Here is a 22586-nt window from a genome sequence, read left to right on the forward strand (position 1 = left end):
ACGCTCGCCTGTGCTGCATATTATTATAATAGCTCCAAATAAAAGGGTTATTATTATCCAAATTATTTTTACAGGCTTTGCCATGTGTGTGTGTTGTTTAGGGGTACGCTCTCCTGTGCCACCAATATTGTGCGTGTATTACATCTGGGCAAATTCCAATACGTCCCATGTTGTTTGTGCCGCACACTTGTGTCGCTTAGCTTAGTCATATAGCTAACTCATTGCACCTCTTTTTCTTCTTTGCATGATGTGCTGTTTGGGGCCTAGTTTTCTTAATTGCCATCCTGCCTGCAACTGCAGTGCCACTCCTAGATGGGCCAGGTGTTTGTGCCGCACACTTGTGTCACTTAGCTTAGTCATCCAGTGACCTTAGTGCAACTTTTAGGCCTAAAAACAATATTGGTGGTCATTCCGAGTTGTTCGCTCGTTGCCGATTTTCGCTATGCTGCGATTTACCGCTAACTGCGCATGCGCTTAGTTATTTTACTAAAAACTTAGTAGATTTACACAAGCTCGAGCGAAGTTTTTTCAACGCTCGAGTGATCGTAGTGTGATTGACAGGAAGTGGGTGTTTCTGGGCGGCAACTCAGTGTTTTCACGGCGTTTGCTAAAAAATGCAGGCGTGACAGGGAAAAACGCGGGAGTGGCTGGAGAAACGGGGGAGTGGCTGGCCGAACGCAGGGCGTGTTTGTGACGTCAAGACAGTAACTAAACGGACCGAGGTGATCGCAATCTAGGAGTAGGTCTGGAGCTACTCAGAAACTGCAAGAAAATATTGAGTAGCAGTTCTGCTAATCTTTCGTTTGCTATTCTGCTATGCTAAAATACACTCCCAGAGGGCGGCGGCCTAGCGTGTGCAATGCTGCTAAAAGCAGCTAGCGAGCGATCAACTTGGAATGAGGGCCATAGTGAGGTGTGAGGTGTTCAGAATAGACTGGAAATGAGTGGAAATGAATGTTATTGAGGTTAATAATACCGTAGGAGCAAAATTACCCCCAAATTCAGTGAGTTTAGCTATTTTTATGTTTTTTTTCAAAAATCATCCAGATCCAAAACCAAAACACGAAAGGGTGGTTTTGGCAAAACCAATCCAGATCCAAAACACGAGCGGGGATCCAGAACCAAAACCAAAACACAAAACATGAAAAGTGCCCGCCGCACATCTCTACTTTTACCCATTCACTATACTTACCTTTCTGCTGCTACTGCAGAAATACCCTTACACTATTTTCAGCTATAATTGCCTATGCACAGTAAGCTTTGTCTTCTGCATGCAAACATACCTCCCAACTGTCCCGATTTTCGCGGGACAGTCCCGTTTTTTGGGGACTGTCCCGCTGTCCCACCCGCGGGCTGCAGTGTCCCGCGGTGGGGGCAGTTGGGAGGCTCTGTCTCTCGCTGCTCTGCTTAGCAGAGCAGCGGTGAATAGACGCTGTGCGCATGCGCACAGCGTCTATTCAGTGCAGACAGAGGGAGAGGAGGCATGCCAGCGGCTCACGGGGCGCTGGGCATGCCCCCTCAGTGACTAAAATGGGGGCGTGGCTCGCGATTGCGGGTCCTCCACGAAACCACGCCCCCTTTTCCATAGGCCACACCTCCTTTTCGGGAGCGCGCACGGATTCGCTGCGCGTGTGTCCCTCTTCAGGTAGGGTAAAAGTTGGGAGGTATGTGCAAATGCTGCAGCACGTGGAGAGGGGGCACAGGAAATCTGTACTCACGGTCCCTCCACTGATAAAGCACTTATTACCTAAAAACATACATGCAGTACATGCATTACAGCAGCACTAAGCATTGTGTGACATGTCCAGCAGTCTAAAGAACTGAACTACCACTTGCAGATAAGTTAAAGGGGGAGATGGATCAAGCCTTGAGGAGAGACAGACTGGAGTAGTTGCCCAAAGCAACAAATCAGCTTATAACTATCATTTCTAAGACTGTGCTAGATGAAAATAACAGTTAGAAGCTGATTGGTTGATTTGCTCGCGGGACAGTCCCGTCTATTCATGGGAGACAGAGGGGCTGGGGGCATGCCAGCTGCTCACAGAGTGCTGGGCATGCCCCCTAAGTAACAAAATCGGGAGGCGTGTCTTGTGGACATGACTTCCCGGCTAAGCCACGTGCCCTTACCCAGAGCCCGTGCCCCCTTTTTTGGCATGAGCACAGCTTCGCCATGCAGGAGTCCCGGGTCCACCTTCCTCAATGTTGGGAGGTATGCAAATAGGTTGTACCCTCCACAATTGCAATCCTTTGCAATGCAAATGCAGGAGGAGGTGCATTTGCGATCGCATCTGTGATTAACATCACGACCATCATGCTTGCTGTCGCAGGTGGCCTTGCGAGGCCAAGGAAACTGCATCCACAACGTAGTCCTTGGCTTCGCCACTCCCGGAAAATGGGGGAGGGTGACACCGCCCCCCCATCCCTCTCCGGGAATGCCTCTGCATGTCAATCAAGCAGAGGTGTTTGCATCCCTGCATTGCAATTGCAAGACCTGTTTTGAAAATGCGCAGAACGGGTTATGAGCGTGAGCAGCTCCCGACCATCGGGATAATGCAGTAAGGATCACTTCTGTGTTCGTTACTGAATTAGGCCCTCAGTACTTAGTATACTCTTCAAAATCTCCATGTCTGATTATTGTCGAAAGCAGGGATCATCAGGAAAAGCAGGACTGCTTGAAGTGGGAGGAAGTAGAAAAAGACAAGTGTAAGGCTCTGTAGTAGATGTCTAGTAACCACATCAACCATGTGGTGTGTCCCACTCAGAACAGAACCTTAATGTGCATTTGGTGAGTTGCATTAGCTCAGCAGTATCCAACATTTATAGTATAGTAACCTTTGGAATCCAGAGACAATGGTTAAGGCAGCTGCCTACAGATCAGAGCAGCGGTATGAAAGTTGCGACTGGGCAGATTTACCATGTGAGTATGGACTGAAATGTTTCATCTACTGAGCAGGACTTATTTCACTTCAGGCATGCTTAATGTGTTTAATGTATATACAGGTTGAGTATCCCATATCCAAATATTCCGAAATACGGAATATTCCGAAATACGGACTTTTTTGAGTGAGAGTGAGATAGTGAAACCTTTGTTTTCTGTGGCTCAATGTACTCAAACTTTGTTTAATACACAAAGTTATTAAAAATATTGTATTAAATGACCTTCAGGCTGTGTGTATAAGGTGTATATGAAACATAATGAATTGTGTGAATGTAGACACACTTTGTTTAATGCACAAAGTTATTAAAAATATTGGCTAAAATTACCTTCAGGCTGTGTGTATAAGGTGTATATGTAACATAAATGCATTCTGTGCTTAGACTTAGGTCCCATCACCATGATATCTCATTATGGTATGCAATTATTCCAAAATACGGAAAAATCCGATATCCAAAATATCTCTGGTACCAAGCATTTTGGATAAGGGATACTCAACCTGTACCGTAAATTAACTGCTCTTTATATTTTGAATGATTTTTGACTCCAAAGACTATAGTTACCATTTCCATTTGATGTTTTAGCAAACACCGGTGAATCTGGTCTTTCAGAGAATTCCTCAGCGTGGTTGATTAAAGCGTCTTTTATAGTGTCATACCCACACAGGACAACAAACTTATCTAACCCCAATTGGGCACTGAATACTGGTCCGTACTTCTTTGATAACTGTAAAAACAGGAAGCGAACAAAAGCAAGAGATCATTCCAATTACATCCTCTCTGTACAGTCCACATAACCTCACATATTTTGTCTTCCAACAGCGCTGGGTGATCATATCATACAACCCATTAAAAACCTAGCAATCTGGCCAGACCATTATGCAACAGGTAGCATCTATCCTTGTGTATCAATGCCTATTTCCCTATAGATTGTAAGCTTGCGAGCAGGGCCTTCCTACCTCTATGTCTGTCTGTCTTTGCCCAGTTTTTGTTCTATAACTGTTGTTCTAATTGTAAAGCGCAACAGAATATGCTGGGCAATATAAGAAACTGCTAATAAATAAATACAAAGAACAATGTAAGATATGAAATTGGCTCCTATTTCCCATAAGCAGCCCACTAATGTAATAATCCGATCCATGTAGCATATGAGACTTATGTTGAAATTGTCTAGTATTCCTGCAATTCTGGCATGCCAGTGGGCGCTTCCCAAATAGATGGGCACAGTCAACACAAATATCAGTGAGCCTTGCAGGATAGTTGGGCTGAGTGTATATACGTTAAAATGGCAATGAGTGAAACTCACAAACCAATCTATTTACAAATTCTTGTTATTATCTTAGGGCCTAATTCACCATGAGTTGTAGTTGTGCGACTATTCGCACAACTACAACTCAATACACTAACATGTGTGGGGCCGCCCAGCACAGGGCAAAGTTGGCCTGCATGCCAGCTCCTCCCCACCCCACCCACACTAACATGCTAGCGCGTCGCTAAGGAGCAAAGCACTCGTATGATAAGCGTAGCCATGGTTCGGGTTGCTGCGGCTGCATGTGATGTCACACAGCCGCAGCGGCTCGGCCCGAAAATGGTCTGGACATGCCTACATTGTTATTTATTTAGCCCCGCCCCATTCTCCCGAGGAAGCAGGAAGGATACAGGAGAGTTGCCTTCTCTTCCAGGGCTGCGAGGGGACTACCCCAAAAATCATGAGTCTCTCGCAGCTTCCAGGAGGCTAGGCAAGTATGGCTGAGAGACATTGAGATCTGCTATATTTCTAGTACTGGTGCAACAGTGCCTGAGGTTACCAGTGTAAAGAGATGAATACATTTTGTGTGGATCCTAAACTGAATGATAGAGAACTTTGGAACTGAGTTATTGATCCTGCGAAGTGCTTAAGATAATTGTGATATTGGAAGTGGAACTGTGGATCGATGTGCTGTATAATTGGACATGCAAAGTGCCAGTGCCATCTTGCTGTGTGTGAGTGTGATGTACTGCAAATATGTTCCTGCAGGGAAATGTTACCCCAGGTAACACTATCAGAATAACCACTGCTGCTACCACTGTCTCTGGTAACATAGCCCCTTACTCTGTTATACATTTGTGTTACCTATAAAGACTGCTCTTATCCTGAATAAACCTCCAAACCTGCTTACAGATTAACTGTTTGGCCTAAACTTCATTTTCCTTTTTGCTGGTGCCTATTTTTCTACACCAGTAGGACACATCAACATTTAGTACATGATTACCTCTATAAATGTATTATGGGGTTTTGCTCTGTCGATCATGTGCATATTTCCAATTATGGGTAGAGGCGTTGGTCCAGGGGGGAAATTCTTGTAATTTTTATTTTTTCGATTGCTAAAAGCATTGGCCAGATATAGGATGACTATCACAGACAGGAGAACTGTGACAGGGTCCATGGCGATCATGCTTCCTGTAAAACCTAGAGAGGGAAGACAAGATACACAGTAGGTCTTTCATAAGGAATACATTATCTGTTATGCAAATACAGTACAAGCCATGGTCAATGATGATCTCTGTACTGTCCTGCAGTGGTTTTGGCCATTTGAAACAGAGGAACCTGCAAGATCTCCCCGTGTGAGTGGGACAGCACAAGCGTTTATAGAGTCTCATTCTACAGCGATTAGCAGCTATCCTTACACAAGTTTAAACACCTATGGTGTGTGGTATATTAAGTTGACATACAGGCTTGGTATTGAAATGCCGGCACTTGGGAGGCCGGTGGACAGAATACCAACCACGGTATCCAGGTGATTACAATCCCGACAGGGAAAGGTAAGTATACTTACCTTTCCCCAATGGCCCCTAAGCCTAACCCTCCCTTCCAGAGGTCTAAAATAACCCTCCCTCCCCCACCGCAGCCTAACCCTAATTCTACCCAGTGGTGCCTAAACCTAACCTCCCCTCCCCGCAGCCTAACCCTAACTCTCCTACCGCAGCCTTACCCCCCCCCCCTCCTCCCCCTATGCTAACCTGTCAGACTGGCCGGCAGATGCTCATTCGGGAATCCGGTGGTCGGGAATCCGGCGGTCGGGACTCCGGCGCAGGGCATGTGAGCCTATTCAGGATGCCGGCATTGGCATTATGAGTAGTGTCAGGATTCCAACATCAGTATCCCAACCACCGGGATCCTGACCGGATCCCGACATACACAAGGGCCCTCATTCCGAGTTGATCGGTCGCAAGGCGAATTTAGCAGAGTTACACACGCTAAGCCGCCGCCTACTGGGAGTGAATCTTAGCTTCTTAAAATTGCGACCGATGTATTCGCAATAATGCGATTACTAACTACTTAGCAGTTTCAGAGTAGCTCCAGACTTACTCTGCCTGTGCGATCATTTCAGTGCTTGTCGTTCCTGGTTGACGTCACAAACACACCCAGCGTTCGCCCAGGCACTCCCACCATTTCTCCGGCCACTCCTGCGTTTTTTCCGGAAACGGTAGCGTTTTCAGCCACACGCCCCTGAAACGCCGTGTTTCCGCCCAGTAACACCTATTTCCTGTCAATCACATTACGATCGCCGGAGCGAAGAAAAAGCCGTGAGTAAAAATACTTTCTTCATAGTAAAGTTACTTGGCGCAGTCGCAGTGCGAACATTGCGCATGCGTACTAAGCGGATTTTCACTGCGATGCGATGAAAAATACCGAGCGAACAACTCGGAATGAGGGCCAATGTTGACATTCATTAGGTCAACATGAGAATGCCAACATGTTGGAAAGTCAATATTGATAGTTGACATGTTCATAATGTTTACTTTACCCATTTTGACTTTTAGCATGTGGACGCTGTTCTAATGTTGACATTACTGAAACATCGATAATGTCTTGTTTCTGTCAGTCTTTCCCTAACGCTAACCCTAATGTCAGCTGTAATCCTAATCGAAAATGTCAACATTGGGACAATGTCAACGTTTCCTATGCCGGAATTCTGTCAATGTTAACTTAACAATTTTGATATTTTGCAAATGTTGACATTAATGATGTTGACTTTTTTTAGCCATGTCGACATCTGTGTTGACCTTATGGTGTTGACAATCTAAATGGCAACATTTTCATTTGAAACATGGTGACTGCTGCCCTTCTATGAAGAGCTTAGTGCATTGGCGTTTCTATAATGGGTGCGGTGCGGTGCACACGGGCCCCTGGGTCCAGGGGGGCCTACACCGCACCCATTGCACCCATTTTAATACTTACCTTTCCGGAGTCCAGCGCTGGGAGCTGCAATCGCGGCGAAAATCGCAGCCAAAATGGCCACGCGCATGCGTGGTAGCCAAATTGGTCTCGGATCATGGCGGGCGCCATGTTTCCGGAGACCTGCGCATGCGCAGTAGACTCCGGCACAGTGCCAGAGTCTACAACGCCATGCAGAGGAGGGGGCCCACCCTGAGGTGCACACGGGCCCTCTCCTCTGTAGAAACGCCCCTGGCTTAGTGGTTCATATGGCCACAGTATCACTCAGACCCGTTTGTCCGTGATAACACATAGGTCCAGATACTTACCCTGGTTCCCATGTGTTATTGCCTGAAAACGGGACCATCGGTCAAAAATCGCAATATCACCATGTTTTTATCGGCTGAAAAATTAGAGCAAGTAAATAGATACCCCACCTAGCGTGTTCCACCACCAGTTGCATAACACGTCGGTTACCTTCAGTCATTCCACACCAGTGGCATCACAAGGCGGGTGCGGAGGGTGTAGCCCGCACACGGGTGTGACACCAAAATGTCGGCTGCATTTTGGAGTGGCTGCTTGGTGAATGGATCATACTGCTGCTACAGTATGTCCTGATGAAAACACCTGTGGGATTGAAACGTCGACCTTGCATCATGCCTTCCTGATTGGAATAGCGAATCCTTCCTCTTCTATATGGTGGACCATTGTCTTTTATTGGAGCACCTCACAGTATGGATTTACTTTTTGATGAGTGCAGACACTCTGGGCTGTATACAGTATATATATATATATATATATATATATATATATATATGTATATATATATATATATATATATATATACATTTGTATAGGATGTCATTTTTTTAAATATGAAAAGTAAAACAGCCACTTAAAGTTTTTGGAGTTTGCCTGCGAGAACAAACTCCATCTTTAGATGTCGTTTGTTCCTGGAGCCTGGTCTCTTCCTGTGGGAAGGAAGTCATGGGTTGCAATGGGGGATCTAAACCCAGGGTCGGACTGGCCGATAGGGGTACAGAGGAAACCCCCAGTGGGCCCCACTGCCTGAGGGCCCACCCTCTCCTCTAATGATCAGGCTCCAGACTGTGCTCTTGAATTATACATAAATTATATTAAACTGTACCGGATTATGGTGTATTCTCTACAGTGCATTGCTGTTATTAATCTGATACATTATCATAAATGCACTAGCAGTATTTACTATATATATATTTATAAAGGGGCCCAAATCATACAATCTCTAGAAAGCCAAGCCACTGTGGTGGATGGCCACAGCCCTTAGCATGGGCCCCTATCACTACATTCCCCTGATGGGCCCCTCATTCCGCAGTCCAAAACTGCCCAAACCTATCCCTCTGCAAACTCCTCACTGTACAGCCTTAGCCTGTGGGCATGCGTGACTGCAAGTTACACATACAGTATATGCAGTAGTTGGCATGGGGGTGGTATGTTACTGATCAGGGGGACACCGCTCAATTGCTCGAGTAATTAATAATCCCCTGCCACCACTCCGGCTCCCGATGATGAATAGGCCACTTACTGCTATAGACTGAATGATAACACAGATGCATTGTTTGCTATATTATACTTTATGAACACCAAACGAGTGTTATATTGATAGACATTGGACAGACAGAAGGACAAACAGGCAAGAAATATGGACAGAATTACATATTACTGTACATTTTTTAAAAGAGAGACATATTTGAGATATGCAGCTTTACCAAGCAAACAGGTATTATATATATATATAGAGAGATAGATAGATAGATAGATAGATAGATAGATAGATAGATAGATAGATAGATAGATAGATAGATAGATAGATAGATAGATAGATAGATAAAGCTGTTAATTCTATCAAGAAAAGTCTGAAGCTTTGGTTTCTTACTGTGAGCTCTATACAGCGCAGGGGGTATACCGGTCCGGTCTTCTGTCCTCTATTATCCTAGTGAGAGTGATTTGCTTTTATACACTGGGAGATTATATAAGTTGTAACATGACCTATTACTGTTTGTTAGCTGTTAAAATTCTAACTGCTGCTGTCTGCATGACCCCTCCTACAATGTGCAATGTACACTGTACGAGAGAGTGATAACCTGCTGTAATACCACATAGTATTTATTACCGTACTGCACCAACCCAGCAATTCATAAGGTGCTTAAGTAAGTTTATATATAATGATTGCATCTATTAGTCAGAGAATGGCAATTGCTACAGTTTGCCCCAGTCTAATGATCCCTCACATGTTACTGTACATACAGTAAGCTTCGAGTGGCCGATAAGTACCCGTGTTAGGAAAGAAAAAAAAAATTATTGGGAAAATTTTGATTTATTTTTCAACATAGTCCCCTTTTAGCTCGATACACTTGGCCCAACGATATTCCAACTTTTTCAAGCCCTCCAAAAAATAGGATTTGTTGAACTCTGCAGTTTCGGTGATGACCTCCTCGTTCGATGCAAATCTATTTCCGCCGAGCCATTTTTTCATGTTTGGAAACAGGAAGAAGTTGCAGGGGGCCAAATCTTGAGAATACGTTGGATGAGGCAGCAATTCATAGCCCAATTTCACCAATTTCACTGTGGCGATGTGGGACGAGTGTGCCAGCGCATTGTCGTGGTGGAACAGCACTTTTTTCTTCACCAAGTGGGACCGCTTTCTCTTCAATGTGTCGTCGAATCTGCCCAATAATTGAGCATAATACTGCCCTGTGATCTTTTTTCCCTTTTCCAAATAGTCAATGAAGATACAGGTATGCCTTTCGAATCCCAGAAAACTGTCGCCTTGACCTTTCCGGCCAATAGAACGTCTTTGCCTTCTTTGGTGCACGTTCACCGGGTAAAGTCCACTGTTTTGACTGTTCCGTCATTTCTGGCGTGTAGTGATGAATCCATGTCATCAACAGTCATGAAACGGGGCATAAACTCCTTCGGATTGCACTTAAACAGGTCCAAACACTGCTTGGAAGTGGTCATTCGATTCCGCTTGTTGTCCACAGTGAGCAAACGCGGCACCCATCTTGCCGATAGCTTTGTCATGCCCAAATGTTCATGTAGGATATTCTGCACACGTTCAAATGAGATGCCTACGATCTCATCAATCTCTCTGATCTTCACTCGCCGGTCTGCCAATACGATATCATGGATTTTGTTGACCATTTCATCCATAGTCACCTGAATTGGGCGACCTGGACGCTCTTCATCGAGGACGGATATACAACCACGCTTGAATTCATTGAACCAATATCTGATGGTTGTCATCGTAGGTCCCCATAAACGGCTTCCAACTGCTCTTTGATTTCCTCACACGTTTTCCCATCCAAAAACAAGAATCTAATCACTGATCGTTACTGCACTTTCTCCATAGTTAGAAAAAACTCAAACTTGATCACTTCCAACAGCTACCAAAACAAAAGTACACGATGAATGTATCTGAAATTCTGACAGTCGTTGTTTGACAGATGACACTAAACAATGATATACAGGTTTGACGTCAGTGGCGCCATCTGTCTTGAAACACGGGTACTTATCAATCACTCCATTACACAAGTTTACAATTGATAAGCTGGATATTGTTTGTGCGGCTGCAATGTCCGGTCATTTTAGGCTGGTTAATGAATAAAAATAAAGGAGTATAGTAACTCAATGGTCAACTTTATTGACTGTGGGCCTAATTCAGCATGGATCACTCTTCAGAGAAATCGCAAATAGAGCGATTATCGAACGGCTGCGCATGCGTAGCATTTGTATTGCGCACACGTGAGGGGTAATAGCGATAGAAAATGCATACAGATCGTAATCGCAATTTAGCCATTTTTTGACTTACCGGAAGCTGACGTTTCTGGGCGTAAACCTGCCGTTTTCTGAGTGTGTCAGAAAAAACGCAGGTGTGGCCATGCGTTTTTGGGGAGGGTCTCTGACATCAGCGCAGACCACTTCCAGCCCATCTCAGTCACAGACTAGTGGCAGCCTCAGACCTACTCACATTTGCTCAGACGGTAAAGTTTGTTCGATGTTCCGGGAATTGCGTATGCATCTGTGAGTGGATAGCAATCTGCGATGCATTCGCAATTTTGCACAGGGCATTTTTTCTTCCTGCCGGGGCGACGCCTTTCTACTCGCAGACAAAAGCAATTTCTCTGACTACCAATCCATGCCGAATTAGGCCTTGTGTACTGAAGAGCTGGAGATACTGGTCAAAAGTTAAATGGTTGGTACAGGAAATGCTGTTTGGTCGCATGTGCACCAAGCTCCATAATGCAATGCATTTCTGGAGCTTGGACCTGGTGGGTAACACCATCTGTACCCAATAGAAGCCTAGAGGCTTATTTTTTTGTTGCCCTCTGGGAGGGATCCAATGTGAAACCTCCCACTACTCCCCATCCCCGCCCACGTCATATGACAAATGCACAGGTGTACTCCTTGGTCAAAAATCCAGAAGTCTCCTCACCGCAAAGGCCAGATCTTATTAAGAGATAAATACTGATTTGTGATGAGTGTGGGGTACATGACATTACAAATGTGATGCTTGGTGCAACCCGCACACTGTGAGAAGCAGTACCACACAGAGGTATGAGGAGATGTCATCTTCATCCTCATGTCTTCTATAGCTACAGATGGAGCCACCTTTATCTTGGCCTTTAATAGGAATAACTGAGCAAGGGCAGTCGGACTTAATCCCCTGCTGTAGTGACTTAATCCCCTGCTGTATTGTTCTCTCTGTATTGTATTGCAGATGAGAACAATAGATGAAAGGTTTATGGTAATAAACCATGGAGTTCCTAGGTGCAGCAAACTAGCCAAGATTACTGTGGCTCCATCTGTACTAAGCGGAGAACATGCTATACATGGTAATTAGCAATGGCATGAAATACACACAGACACATTCACCAAACATCTTCCTATGGTTATTATTAGAAGGACTTCTAATATACATGGTAGTATGTCGTACACACAGACATGATCACCAAGCACCCCAGCTTGTAGGCACTGTAATAGGCAATGCTATATATGGTAATTAGAGAGGGAATGGCATATATGCAGGTGTGATCACCAAGCAGCCCCATAGCAAGTCATTGAAAGGAGCTATGCTACATAATGGGGAAGGAACAATAGTACTACAACATTAACTAAAGGTGGTCCAGGGGAGGAAATATTCTGAAAAGGTATCTAAAGAAAAGAGGTAGAGGTGTCGCCTTTAAAACAGACATATCAGTGCCCCCAAAAAGAACAATAAGGCTGAAGAACAAGCTATGTTTACAAATCCCTGAGGAGAGTCTAGGGATGTCTTCATTAGCTATGTGTGAGTATAACTTTTCTAACGTTGTACAAGTAAAGATGGTGATGATGACATAATAGCAGTACAAGTAAAGATGGTGATGATGACATAATAGAAATTGAGGATGCTAGTGCAGAAGTGCAATTCTATTGAGGATGTTGAGGGTGAGGATGTTGTTAATGATGAGGATGTTGTTTTTATAAGTCAGCCAACAGTGGCAATAGTTCTTGCTCATGATACAAAAAAGTCATTGTCATGCCTGGGTACAAGATCAACAAAGCCACCTCTTGGGTGTGGAATTATTTTTACCCAAATCATGACATTTGTGAAGGCATTTGTTCCATTTTTGAGACCAAAGATATTAGAGGTAGGGATGTTAACCATCTAGGCACCTTCTCCCTGTTGCATCATTTGCAGCGAGTTCATGAAATTTATTTGACAAAATTGTAATCATTTGTAAAATACTAACAAGCAATCAACCATCAGCTACCAGCAGTTTGGGCCATAACATGCCAACACCTTCATAATCAACCTCCTCAATAATGATCAGGGGTATTCATTAATGATTGATTGGCAGCATTGATGGTGTAATGGTTAGATTATTGCCTCAAAGCACAGAGGCCATGGGTCCGATTCCCACCATGGCCCTAACTGTGTGGAGTTTTTATATTCTCCCCGTACATGCGTGGTTTTCCTCCGGGTACTCCAGTTTCCTCACACAATCCAAAAATATACTGGTAGGTTAATTGGCTCCCAAAAAAATTAACCCTAGCATGAATGTGTGTGCGTGTACATATGGTAGGGAATATACTGTAATTTAGAATGTAAACTCCACTGGGGCAGGGACTGCTGTGAATAACCATGTATTCTCTGTAAAAGCGCTGCAGAACGTGTGTGCTATGTAAATAACTGGTAATAAATAACACAGGTCTGCAAAATTGAAGGTATTAAAGCTTTTTTAATAATACTTTTGTATTCTTAATTCTACTCCTGTGTACATCACAAAACTACCACATCTACCTAAAATAACAATAAAATCAAACAATGATAGAAACAAAATAATTATTATTGAAAAAATTGTTAATATCTTGTTTTTTTTGTCTTCAAACTTAATTTTGTTGCTTTTTGCTAATAAGTTTTTTTCTGTGTCGTCTCTGTGTATCATCCAGCAGTAGTCAGCCATCATGCTGACGTCCCAACGACCCTGGTATCTTCTTTCTACATCTTTAACGTCTTTGTGGACCATTCACCCTGTTCTTCACTGTAGTCTCCAAGATTATTAAGGAAATCCTCAATATGGAAATTCAAAAATGTACCTTTAAACTCATATTGCAGCCAAGGTAAGCATTTCCCTGACAATTTCTTTGTAGATCCTTGACATTACCTAAAAATTTTTAAATCACTTGTTTGAACGAAGTCCACGCTGAAAGTTCTATGATAGCTACTTGATGACTAGCATCAATTAGTGTGTATACTGTACTGTATACAGTATGTGTACTGTATGTGTACTGTATATGTACTGTGTGTGTTTAGTGTGTATGTGGTGATGTGTGTGTAGTGTGTATATGTGGTGGTGTGTGTGTGTACTCTCTATGTTTGCAGTGTGTACTATGTAGGTGTATATGTTTTGGTAGGCAGGGGTTAAAATAAGCTGGAACAGGGCAAAACTGTGGTGCATCTGTTGTATTTGGCTCCACCTTAACCAATTCACCTTGTAGTTGTAGTTGTTGTGTGTGCATTGTTCCTTTAGAGAGTATGGGGTTTAGGCCCTTTGCACATTTCAGCTCCAGGCCTATATGGACCTTAATCTGGCACTAGGCGGGGGGGGGTTTATAACGAGAACTGAATTGCAACTTTCTATACTACCGACTGAATTAATTTAAGACAATGTTTTATAATAAATGTAGGCAGAATACATTTATTACTTTAATGAATATGAAAAAAATGACTTATTCATAAATACATGTTATGCAGAAAAACGTGATGTGAAATGCAAAATCGGGAGTAATTTTCCTGTTCAGAAGCCAAAAATGTATAAGTATCACATAAATTTGTTAAAAAAGCTTTTTCATCACAGACCTGTGTAATAATAAAGAATTCTTCCAGAGAATTGTTTTGTGGGGGCCCAAACAAACCAAGCACTTCAGCCACAATACGGGGGGTCCAGTCACTGAAGTGCTTGGTTTGTTAAACTGTTCATGTCCTTTTTAATATCCAACATAAGGGTGGATAAGATGGGACAAAGACAATTCCATTTTGCACCGCTTTTCTTTTAATTATAGGCTGTTTTGGGGGCATTGGTGATGGTCTATTTTGCAGAGACAATCTTTTCTTGGTTTGGCTATTGCTCTTAAATCTTTACTAATTTGCAACATATTTTTTACCAGAAATAATGTGGTGCCTCACACATGTTAATTTTAATTTATGAATTAAACAATCAATCAATCAATCAATCAATCAATCAATCAATCTTGTATTGTTTTATGGCCTTTTCTCTTCTCAGTTGCTGCAAAACAGGCTACAGCTCTCGATCTAGGAATCACACATGTTCAATTTAATAATCAGTCAATCATTCTTATATTCTTTTCTGGTCTTTTCTCTTCTCATTTGCTTCAAAATAGATGTCGATATAGTCCATGTCTCATTTTTTTTTCAAATCTATTAAATCAGTCATTCTATTACCTGCCTTCCACTACATACTCCATCTCCATTTCTCTGGTCTCTGAGCTACTGTTGTTATTAATTAGTGAAAACATTCTTGGTGACTTTCTATGGGGTTGTATAGCTTATTGCCACACTGTCACTGCTATGTGGCAATGTTTCATAGATGTGCTATATTCTTTTAAACTGCCATGTGTTTGTGCTCTTTCACTTAGTAGCCAGCAAGCTAGCTGTAGCCTTTGGCCAGTACTGGAGAAAACAATATTGTGAGCTGTGAGGTGGTCAGAATTGACTGAAAATTAATTATATTGAGCTTAATAATACTGCAGGAACAAAAACAGCCCAAATTACATGATTTTAGCTGTTTTTAGCATTTTTTTGTAAATTATGCAGATCCAAAACAAAAACAAGTAAGGGTGATTTTGCAAAACACGAAAACACGAAAATGAATCCAGATTCAAAACCAAAAAGTAGTAATAAACTGTTCTTTTTATGTGAATTTGTATTATAACTGGAGAGAGCTGCATTATGACACAATAACAATAATACACAGTAGTCTCCACCTTTGCTCTAGCAAAAAAACTCACATTACCTTGTTGGCAGCAAAACTTCTTGTGTCACGTTTTCTCTAGAGAGAGAGAACTCGGCTCACCTGCTCTTTGTTTGTGGGAGTTTAACCTTCCAGCTCGAGAACTCGTCTGACTTCCCTGTCATATTACAAAGAAAAAAAGAGAGAAAACAAGAGAGAGAAATCCATGTGATAAAACACTAGATTGTGTTATGTAATATGAGCAATGTATTTCCTGCTGTAAAATACAAGAATATTAGAAATTGTTGAATTGTTCAGAGGCCATGCAAAGCCTACCGGCAAATTCTATATACAGATTGTAGGCCGAGAATATTAATACAAGTCACAAGATTACAAACTGGCTTTTAATATATATTTATACTACATGGGTTTTAAATTGAAATAAATAAAGATACTGATATGAAATAGTCCTAATATTAAGGATGTATGTTACCTTGCCTAGCAGCTGGGCATGCGTTTGATAAAACACTTTCACAATGAGTCATGTGATATACTGTAGTACTATATATATTTTACACAATATTTTACATATATTAATGTCACTTGTGTATTTGGGATGTAGTTACATTGCCGACAGTCAGGTTCCCGGCGGTCAAGATACCGACGCCGGAATACCGACCACTGACAATGCCGCCAGATGGAATCCCGGAAAACAGGGGCTATTCCCACTCGTGGGTATCCACGACACCCATGGAGTAGAAATAGAATCTGTGGTGCAGTGGTCCACCGAGCCCGCAAGGGGCTTCATTGCGCTTGCACCCTTACTGCCATTCTCGCGGCATGAAATTTGCCCTTGACACACACTTTTGGGATTATATGAAATCCTCAGATAATGTACTGCACAATATATGTCACAAGTGACTTAAATTTATGTAAACAATAACATAGTGTAGTAAAATTTACAACAAATTGTTAAACAAAACAGTAGGTAATACCCATGCCAGAACACGTAGAAGACAAAGATCTCATCTGGGAAGCAGCAATAATTTTTCCGCCCAAAAGCCCATGTTCAAGAGGGAAGGGGAAATGGAAGTGATGTCACTTCCGCCTAGATGATGTGTACTCCTGGCATGTCACGTCACCCAACCAGCGGCATCATTTCCTCTTGCTCAGAAGTGCATACCCTTCAACTGTACCTTTCTGGCAGGTATATTACCTTTTTTATGGTCTGTACCTAACAAAAAAGGCTTTGTACCGATTCGATTTTTGACTCTCCAAATTAACATTGAAAGTATAGGAGAGGGGGCGTGGCCACACCCCTTTTGCCCGTGTTTTATGTCACTCGGTTTTGCTAAATGTTTTCCTTTAAATTATTACTTTTATTCGTAGTTATTCCATTGGATATTTTCTACTAATTGACAGAGATATATTTTACAGAAAATTCCTTTTGAACACATTGTTGTGCTAGAATTATAAATGGTTATCATTTCATTTACTTTATCTCTAGTTAGAAAACTTGTTTCACCCTGACTCAGTCTGCTGCAGTTACGTAACGTCATCTATAGAACTCGCTTCACCTCTGTGCTGTCATTATTAAGTGGGGGGGGGGGCAGGGATACGGCATACGGGGGCATGCCATATGTCATGGGGGCGTGGACACATGGCACATCTCCATTTTCTTAGAGACACACGCTTTGGGTAGGGTGGTGGCCAAACTAGAGAGCCGGAGGCTGCACTGCGCGCTGCCTTCCCTGCTCTCTGTTGGACCAGCCCAAAAGACCATTGGCCCTTCTGTCATATGCCAGAAGTGCCAGATGAGCAGTTCCGGCCCTGTCTACGTCTCTCATCCACACTCATTATTCACTCCCATTCTCGGCACAAGGACAATGATGTTGACGATTGAACAGAGCTTCCTTAGCTTGAGTGTTGCTCCTCCCCTTAGGGCGTCCTCACTCTACTCTAGGTAGAGGGAAAGCTTCTTTAAACGATTGACCCCACGGACCCATGAGGTCTGGCTCATCCAGAAACTGACGGTGCTAACTGGCGGTAGTGAGCAAGTGGTGGGTTGATAAGAGTGGTAGGAAAGCATGAAAAAATCCAGGTAAAGACAGAAAGTGTGGCGATATTGGAGTATGCTATCATGCAGTGTGTGTGTCTCCAAAGCATTTTGGCTCAGAGAAGCCTTTTTCAAGGTAGTGGATACAGAGCAGGGATCATAAGATCTTTAGATAGTGCTAAAGGCAGCGGCGTCACAAGGCAGGTGCGGGGGGTCCAGCCCACACCCGGGTGTGACACCTGGAGGGGGGTGACACCAAATGTCAGCTCCTTCACAGTGACAGGAGCCTCGTGCTGCAGTGAGAAAGTCTCCTACATCACCCGTCTCCTGTCATAGAAGTGGAGCCGACAGCGCACGGAGATGCTGGGCACGCCCCCGGAGTGACGATTCCGGGATCCCAGGGGAGCCACACCCCCTAAGTGTAAGACCACACCCCTTTTTTTACCGCGATCGCGTCAGGAGATCAGGGGTGCGCACCGGGTGTCACCACACCCGGTGACTCCTCTGCTAAAGGTGTTATGGCTCGTTCGCAAGTAGAGCCCATAATTATTGTGTGATCTAAACTCATTTAGCCTTAACATACTGCACTACACTATATTTGTCCTTATCATGACCACCCCTGGGGGGTTTCCTATTGTAGGGTTGTGTATGAGATTGATTATTGGGATAAAATTCTGTATTCCAGGACCTCAAAGAATGGCAAATTTTATAACTTGCCTGCAAAATTCTCATAGTTCTGGAGCAGATATTGCACATTGTTCACTTAAATGCTTTTGAAACACATTAGAGGGAGTACCATTCTATCATCTAGAATAGGACATACTACCTTGGAGCACCCACAGGTTGAGCCATTGTGCAGCGATTCACCTGGAAACCCCGGAAATCACATCTTCTGCATGCCACTGAAGGTAACTGTCGAAGTTGTCTGCTCGGTCTCAGCAGTGGAAGACATCACCAACCAGCAGGGCAGCAGATGCTGCTGAGAGTGGCACTTAGCCGGTAAGATCCGGTAAAGACTAACAGTCGGGACACACACCCAGCAGGCGGTAAGATCGGTAAGCTTCCCATTTCTGGATGACTTACATTGCTGTGAGCATACCAGCTGGACTGAATTGTTCATTCTCACTTAAGCAGTAATGCATTCAGGGGGTGATTCAGACCTGATCCTAGATGTGCTAAAATTAGCACATCTATGATCAGTTTCTCTGACATACAGGGGGGACGCCCACCACAGGGCTAGTCTCCCCCCCCCCCCCCCCCCCCGCATAGTGATGCTTTCACACCTGCCAAGTATCTCCCTATCTGCGCTGGCAGGTGGCTATCTGCCAAGGTCTGGGTCACAGCTAGAGATGAGCGGGTTCGGTTTCTTTGAATCCGAACCCGCACGAACTTCACTTTTTTTTTCACGGGTCCGAGCGACTCGGATCTTCCCGCCTTGCTCGGTTAACCCGAGCGCGCCCGAACGTCATCATGACGCTGTCGGATTCTCGCGAGACTCGGATTCTATATAAGGAGCCGCGCGTCGCCGCCATTTTCACACGTGCATTGAGATTGATAGGGAGAGGACGTGGCTGGCGTCCTCTCCATTAGAATAGATTAGAAGAGAGAGAGAGAGAGAGAGATTGTGCAGACAGAGTTTACCACAGTGACCAGTGCAGTTGTTGTTAAGTTAACTTTTATTTAATATATCCGTTCTCTGCTATATCCGTTCTCTGCCTGAAAAAAACGATACACAGCAGTCACACAGTGTGACTCAGTCTGTGTGCACTCAGCTCAGCCCAGTGTGCTGCACATCAATGTATAAAAGCTTATAATAATTGTGGGGGAGACTGGGGAGCACTGCAGGTTGTTATAGCAGGAGCCAGGAGTACATAATATTATATTAATTTAAAATTAAACAGTGCACACTTTTGCTGCAGGAGTGCCACTGCCAGTGTGACTAGTGGTGACCAGTGCCTGACCACCAGTATAGTAGTATATTGTTGTATACTATCTCTTTATCAACCAGTCTATATTAGCAGCAGACACAGTACAGTGCGGTAGTTCACGGCTGTGGCTACCTCTGTGTCGGCAGTCGGCACTCGGCAGGCAGTCCGTCCATCCATAATTGTATAATTATATACCACCTAACCGTGGTATTTTTTTTTCTTTCTTTATACCGTCGTCATAGTCATACTAGTTGTTACGAGTATACTACTATCTCTTTATCAACCAGTGTACAGTGCGGTAGTTCACGGCTGTGGCTACCTCTGTGTCGGCAGTCGGCAGGCAGTCCGTCCATCCATAATTGTATTATTATAATATATACCACCTAACCGTGGTTTTTTTTTTCATTCTTTATACCGTCATAGTGTCATACTAGTTGTTACGAGTATACTACTATCTCTTTATCAACCAGTGTACAGTGCGGTAGTTCACGGCTGTGGCTACCTCTGTGTCGGCAGTCGGCAGGCAGTCCGTCCATCCATAATTGTATTATAATATATACCACCTAACCGTGTTTTTTTTTTCATTCTTTATACCGTCATAGTGTCATACTAGTTGTTACGAGTATACTACTATCTCTTTATCAACCAGTGTACAGTGCGGTAGTTCACGGCTGTGGCTACCTCTGTGTCGGCAGTCGGCAGGCAGTCCGTCCATCCATAATTGTATTATAATATATACCACCTAACCGTGGTTTTTTTTTCATTCTTTATACCGTCATAGTCAGTCATACTAGTTGTTACGAGTATACTACTATCTCTTTATCAACCAGTGTACAGTGCGGTAGTTCACGGCTGTGGCTACCTCTGTGTCGGCACTCGGCAGGCAGTCCGTCCATCCATAATTGTATTATAATATATACCACCTAACCGTGGTTTTTTTTTCATTCTTTATACCGTCATAGTCAGTCATACTAGTTGTTACGAGTATACTACTATCTCTTTATCAACCAGTGTACAGTGCGGTAGTTCACGGCTGTGGCTACCTCTGTGTCGGAACTCGGCAGGCAGTCCGTCCATCCATAATTGTATTATTATAATATATACCACCTAACCGTGGATTTTTTTTCATTCTTTATACCGTCATAGTCAGTCATACTAGTTGTTACGAGTATACTACTATCTCTTTATCAACCAGTGTACAGTGCGGTAGTTCACGGCTGTGGCTACCTCTGTGTCGGCAGTCGGCAGGCAGTCCGTCCATCCATAATTGTATTATAATATATACCACCTAACCGTGGTTTTTTTTTCATTCTTTATACCGTCATAGTCAGTCATACTAGTTGTTACGAGTATACTACTATCTCTTTATCAACCAGTGTACAGTGCGGTAGTTCACGGCTGTGGCTACCTCTGTGTCGGAACTCGGCAGGCAGTCCGTCCATCCATAATTGTATTACAATATATACCACCTAACCGTGGTTTTTTTTTCATTCTTTATACCGTCATAGTCAGTCATACTAGTTGTTACGAGTATACTACTATCTCTTTATCAACCAGTGTACAGTGCGGTAGTTCACGGCTGTGGCTACCTCTGTGTCGGCACTCGGCAGGCAGTCCGTCCATCCATAATTGTATTATAATATATACAACCTAACCGTGGTTTTTTTTTCATTCTTTATACCGTCATAGTCAGTCATACTAGTTGTTACGAGTATACTACTATCTCTTTATCAACCAGTGTACAGTGCGGTAGTTCACGGCTGTGGCTACCTCTGTGTCGGCAGTCGGCAGGCAGTCCGTCCATCCATAATTGTATTATAATATATACCACCTAACCGTGGTTTTTTTTTCATTCTTTATACCGTCATAGTCAGTCATACTAGTTGTTACGAGTATACTACTATCTCTTTATCAACCAGTGTACAGTGCGGTAGTTCACGGCTGTGGCTACCTCTGTGTCGGAACTCGGCAGGCAGTCCGTCCATCCATAATTGTATTACAATATATACCACCTAACCGTGGTTTTTTTTTCATTCTTTATACCGTCATAGTCAGTCATACTAGTTGTTACGAGTATACTACTATCTCTTTATCAACCAGTGTACAGTGCGGTAGTTCACGGCTGTGGCTACCTCTGTGTCGGCACTCGGCAGGCAGTCCGTCCATCCATAATTGTATTACAATATATACCACCTAACCGTGGTTTTTTTATACCACCTAACCGTGGCAGTCCGTCCATAATTGTATACTAGTATCCAATCCATCCATCTCCATTGTTTACCTGAGGTGCCTTTTAGTTCTGCCTATAAAATATGGAGAACAAAAAAGTTGAGGTTCCAAAATTAGGGAAAGATCAAGATCCACTTCCACCTCGTGCTGAAGCTGCTGCCACTAGTCATGGCCGAGACGATGAAATGCCAGCAACGTCGTCTGCCAAGGCCGATGCCCAATGTCATAGTACAGAGCATGTCAAATCCAAAACACCAAATATCAGAAAAAAAAGGACTCCAAAACCTAAAATAAAATTGTCGGAGGAGAAGCGTAAACTTGCCAATATGCCATTTACCACACGGAGTGGCAAGGAACGGCTGAGGCCCTGGCCTATGTTCATGGCTAGTGGTTCAGCTTCACATGAGGATGGAAGCACTCAGCCTCTCGCTAGAAAACTGAAAAGACTCAAGCTGGCAAAAGCACCGCAAAGAACTGTGCGTTCTTTGAAATCCCAAATCCACAAGGAGAGTCCAATTGTGTCGGTTGCGATGCCTGACCTTCCCAACACTGGACGTGAAGAGCATGCGCCTTCCACTATTTGCATGCCCCCTGCAAGTGCTGGAAGGAGCACCCGCAGTCCAGTTCCTGATAGTCAGATTGAAGATGTCAGTGTTGAAGTACACCAGGATGAGGAGGATATGGGTGTTGCTGGCGCTGGGGAGGAAATTGACCAGAAGGATTCTGATGGTGAGGTGGTTTGTTTAAGT

General features: G+C 43.6%; 1 protein-coding gene across 5 annotated transcripts in view; it reads right to left on the reverse strand.

Annotated features, from left to right (window-relative positions):
* Positions 1 to 22586, reverse strand: part of LOC134908921 (cytochrome P450 2K1-like) — a 60203-nt gene that overhangs the window by 33538 nt on the left and 4079 nt on the right. Inside the window, exons 2-5 of one of the 5 annotated variants that reach the window (XM_063915173.1) lie at positions 15748 to 15802; positions 9048 to 9104; positions 5187 to 5383; positions 3499 to 3661 (exon numbers count right to left, since the gene is read on the reverse strand). In XM_063915173.1, coding sequence (XP_063771243.1) covers positions 3499 to 3661; positions 5187 to 5369 — 346 coding nt within the window. In that variant the 5' untranslated portion in view covers positions 5370 to 5383; positions 9048 to 9104; positions 15748 to 15802. Of the gene's footprint in view, positions 1 to 3498; positions 3662 to 5186; positions 5384 to 9047; positions 9105 to 15687; positions 15807 to 22586 lie in introns of all 5 variants that reach the window. The other 4 variants (XM_063915170.1, XM_063915169.1, XM_063915172.1 and 1 more) reach the window with 4 other exon arrangements.

The sequence above is a fragment of the Pseudophryne corroboree genome, chromosome 4 (assembly GCF_028390025.1).
Source record: "Pseudophryne corroboree isolate aPseCor3 chromosome 4, aPseCor3.hap2, whole genome shotgun sequence".
In the NCBI taxonomy this organism is placed as follows: Eukaryota; Metazoa; Chordata; class Amphibia; order Anura; family Myobatrachidae; genus Pseudophryne; species Pseudophryne corroboree.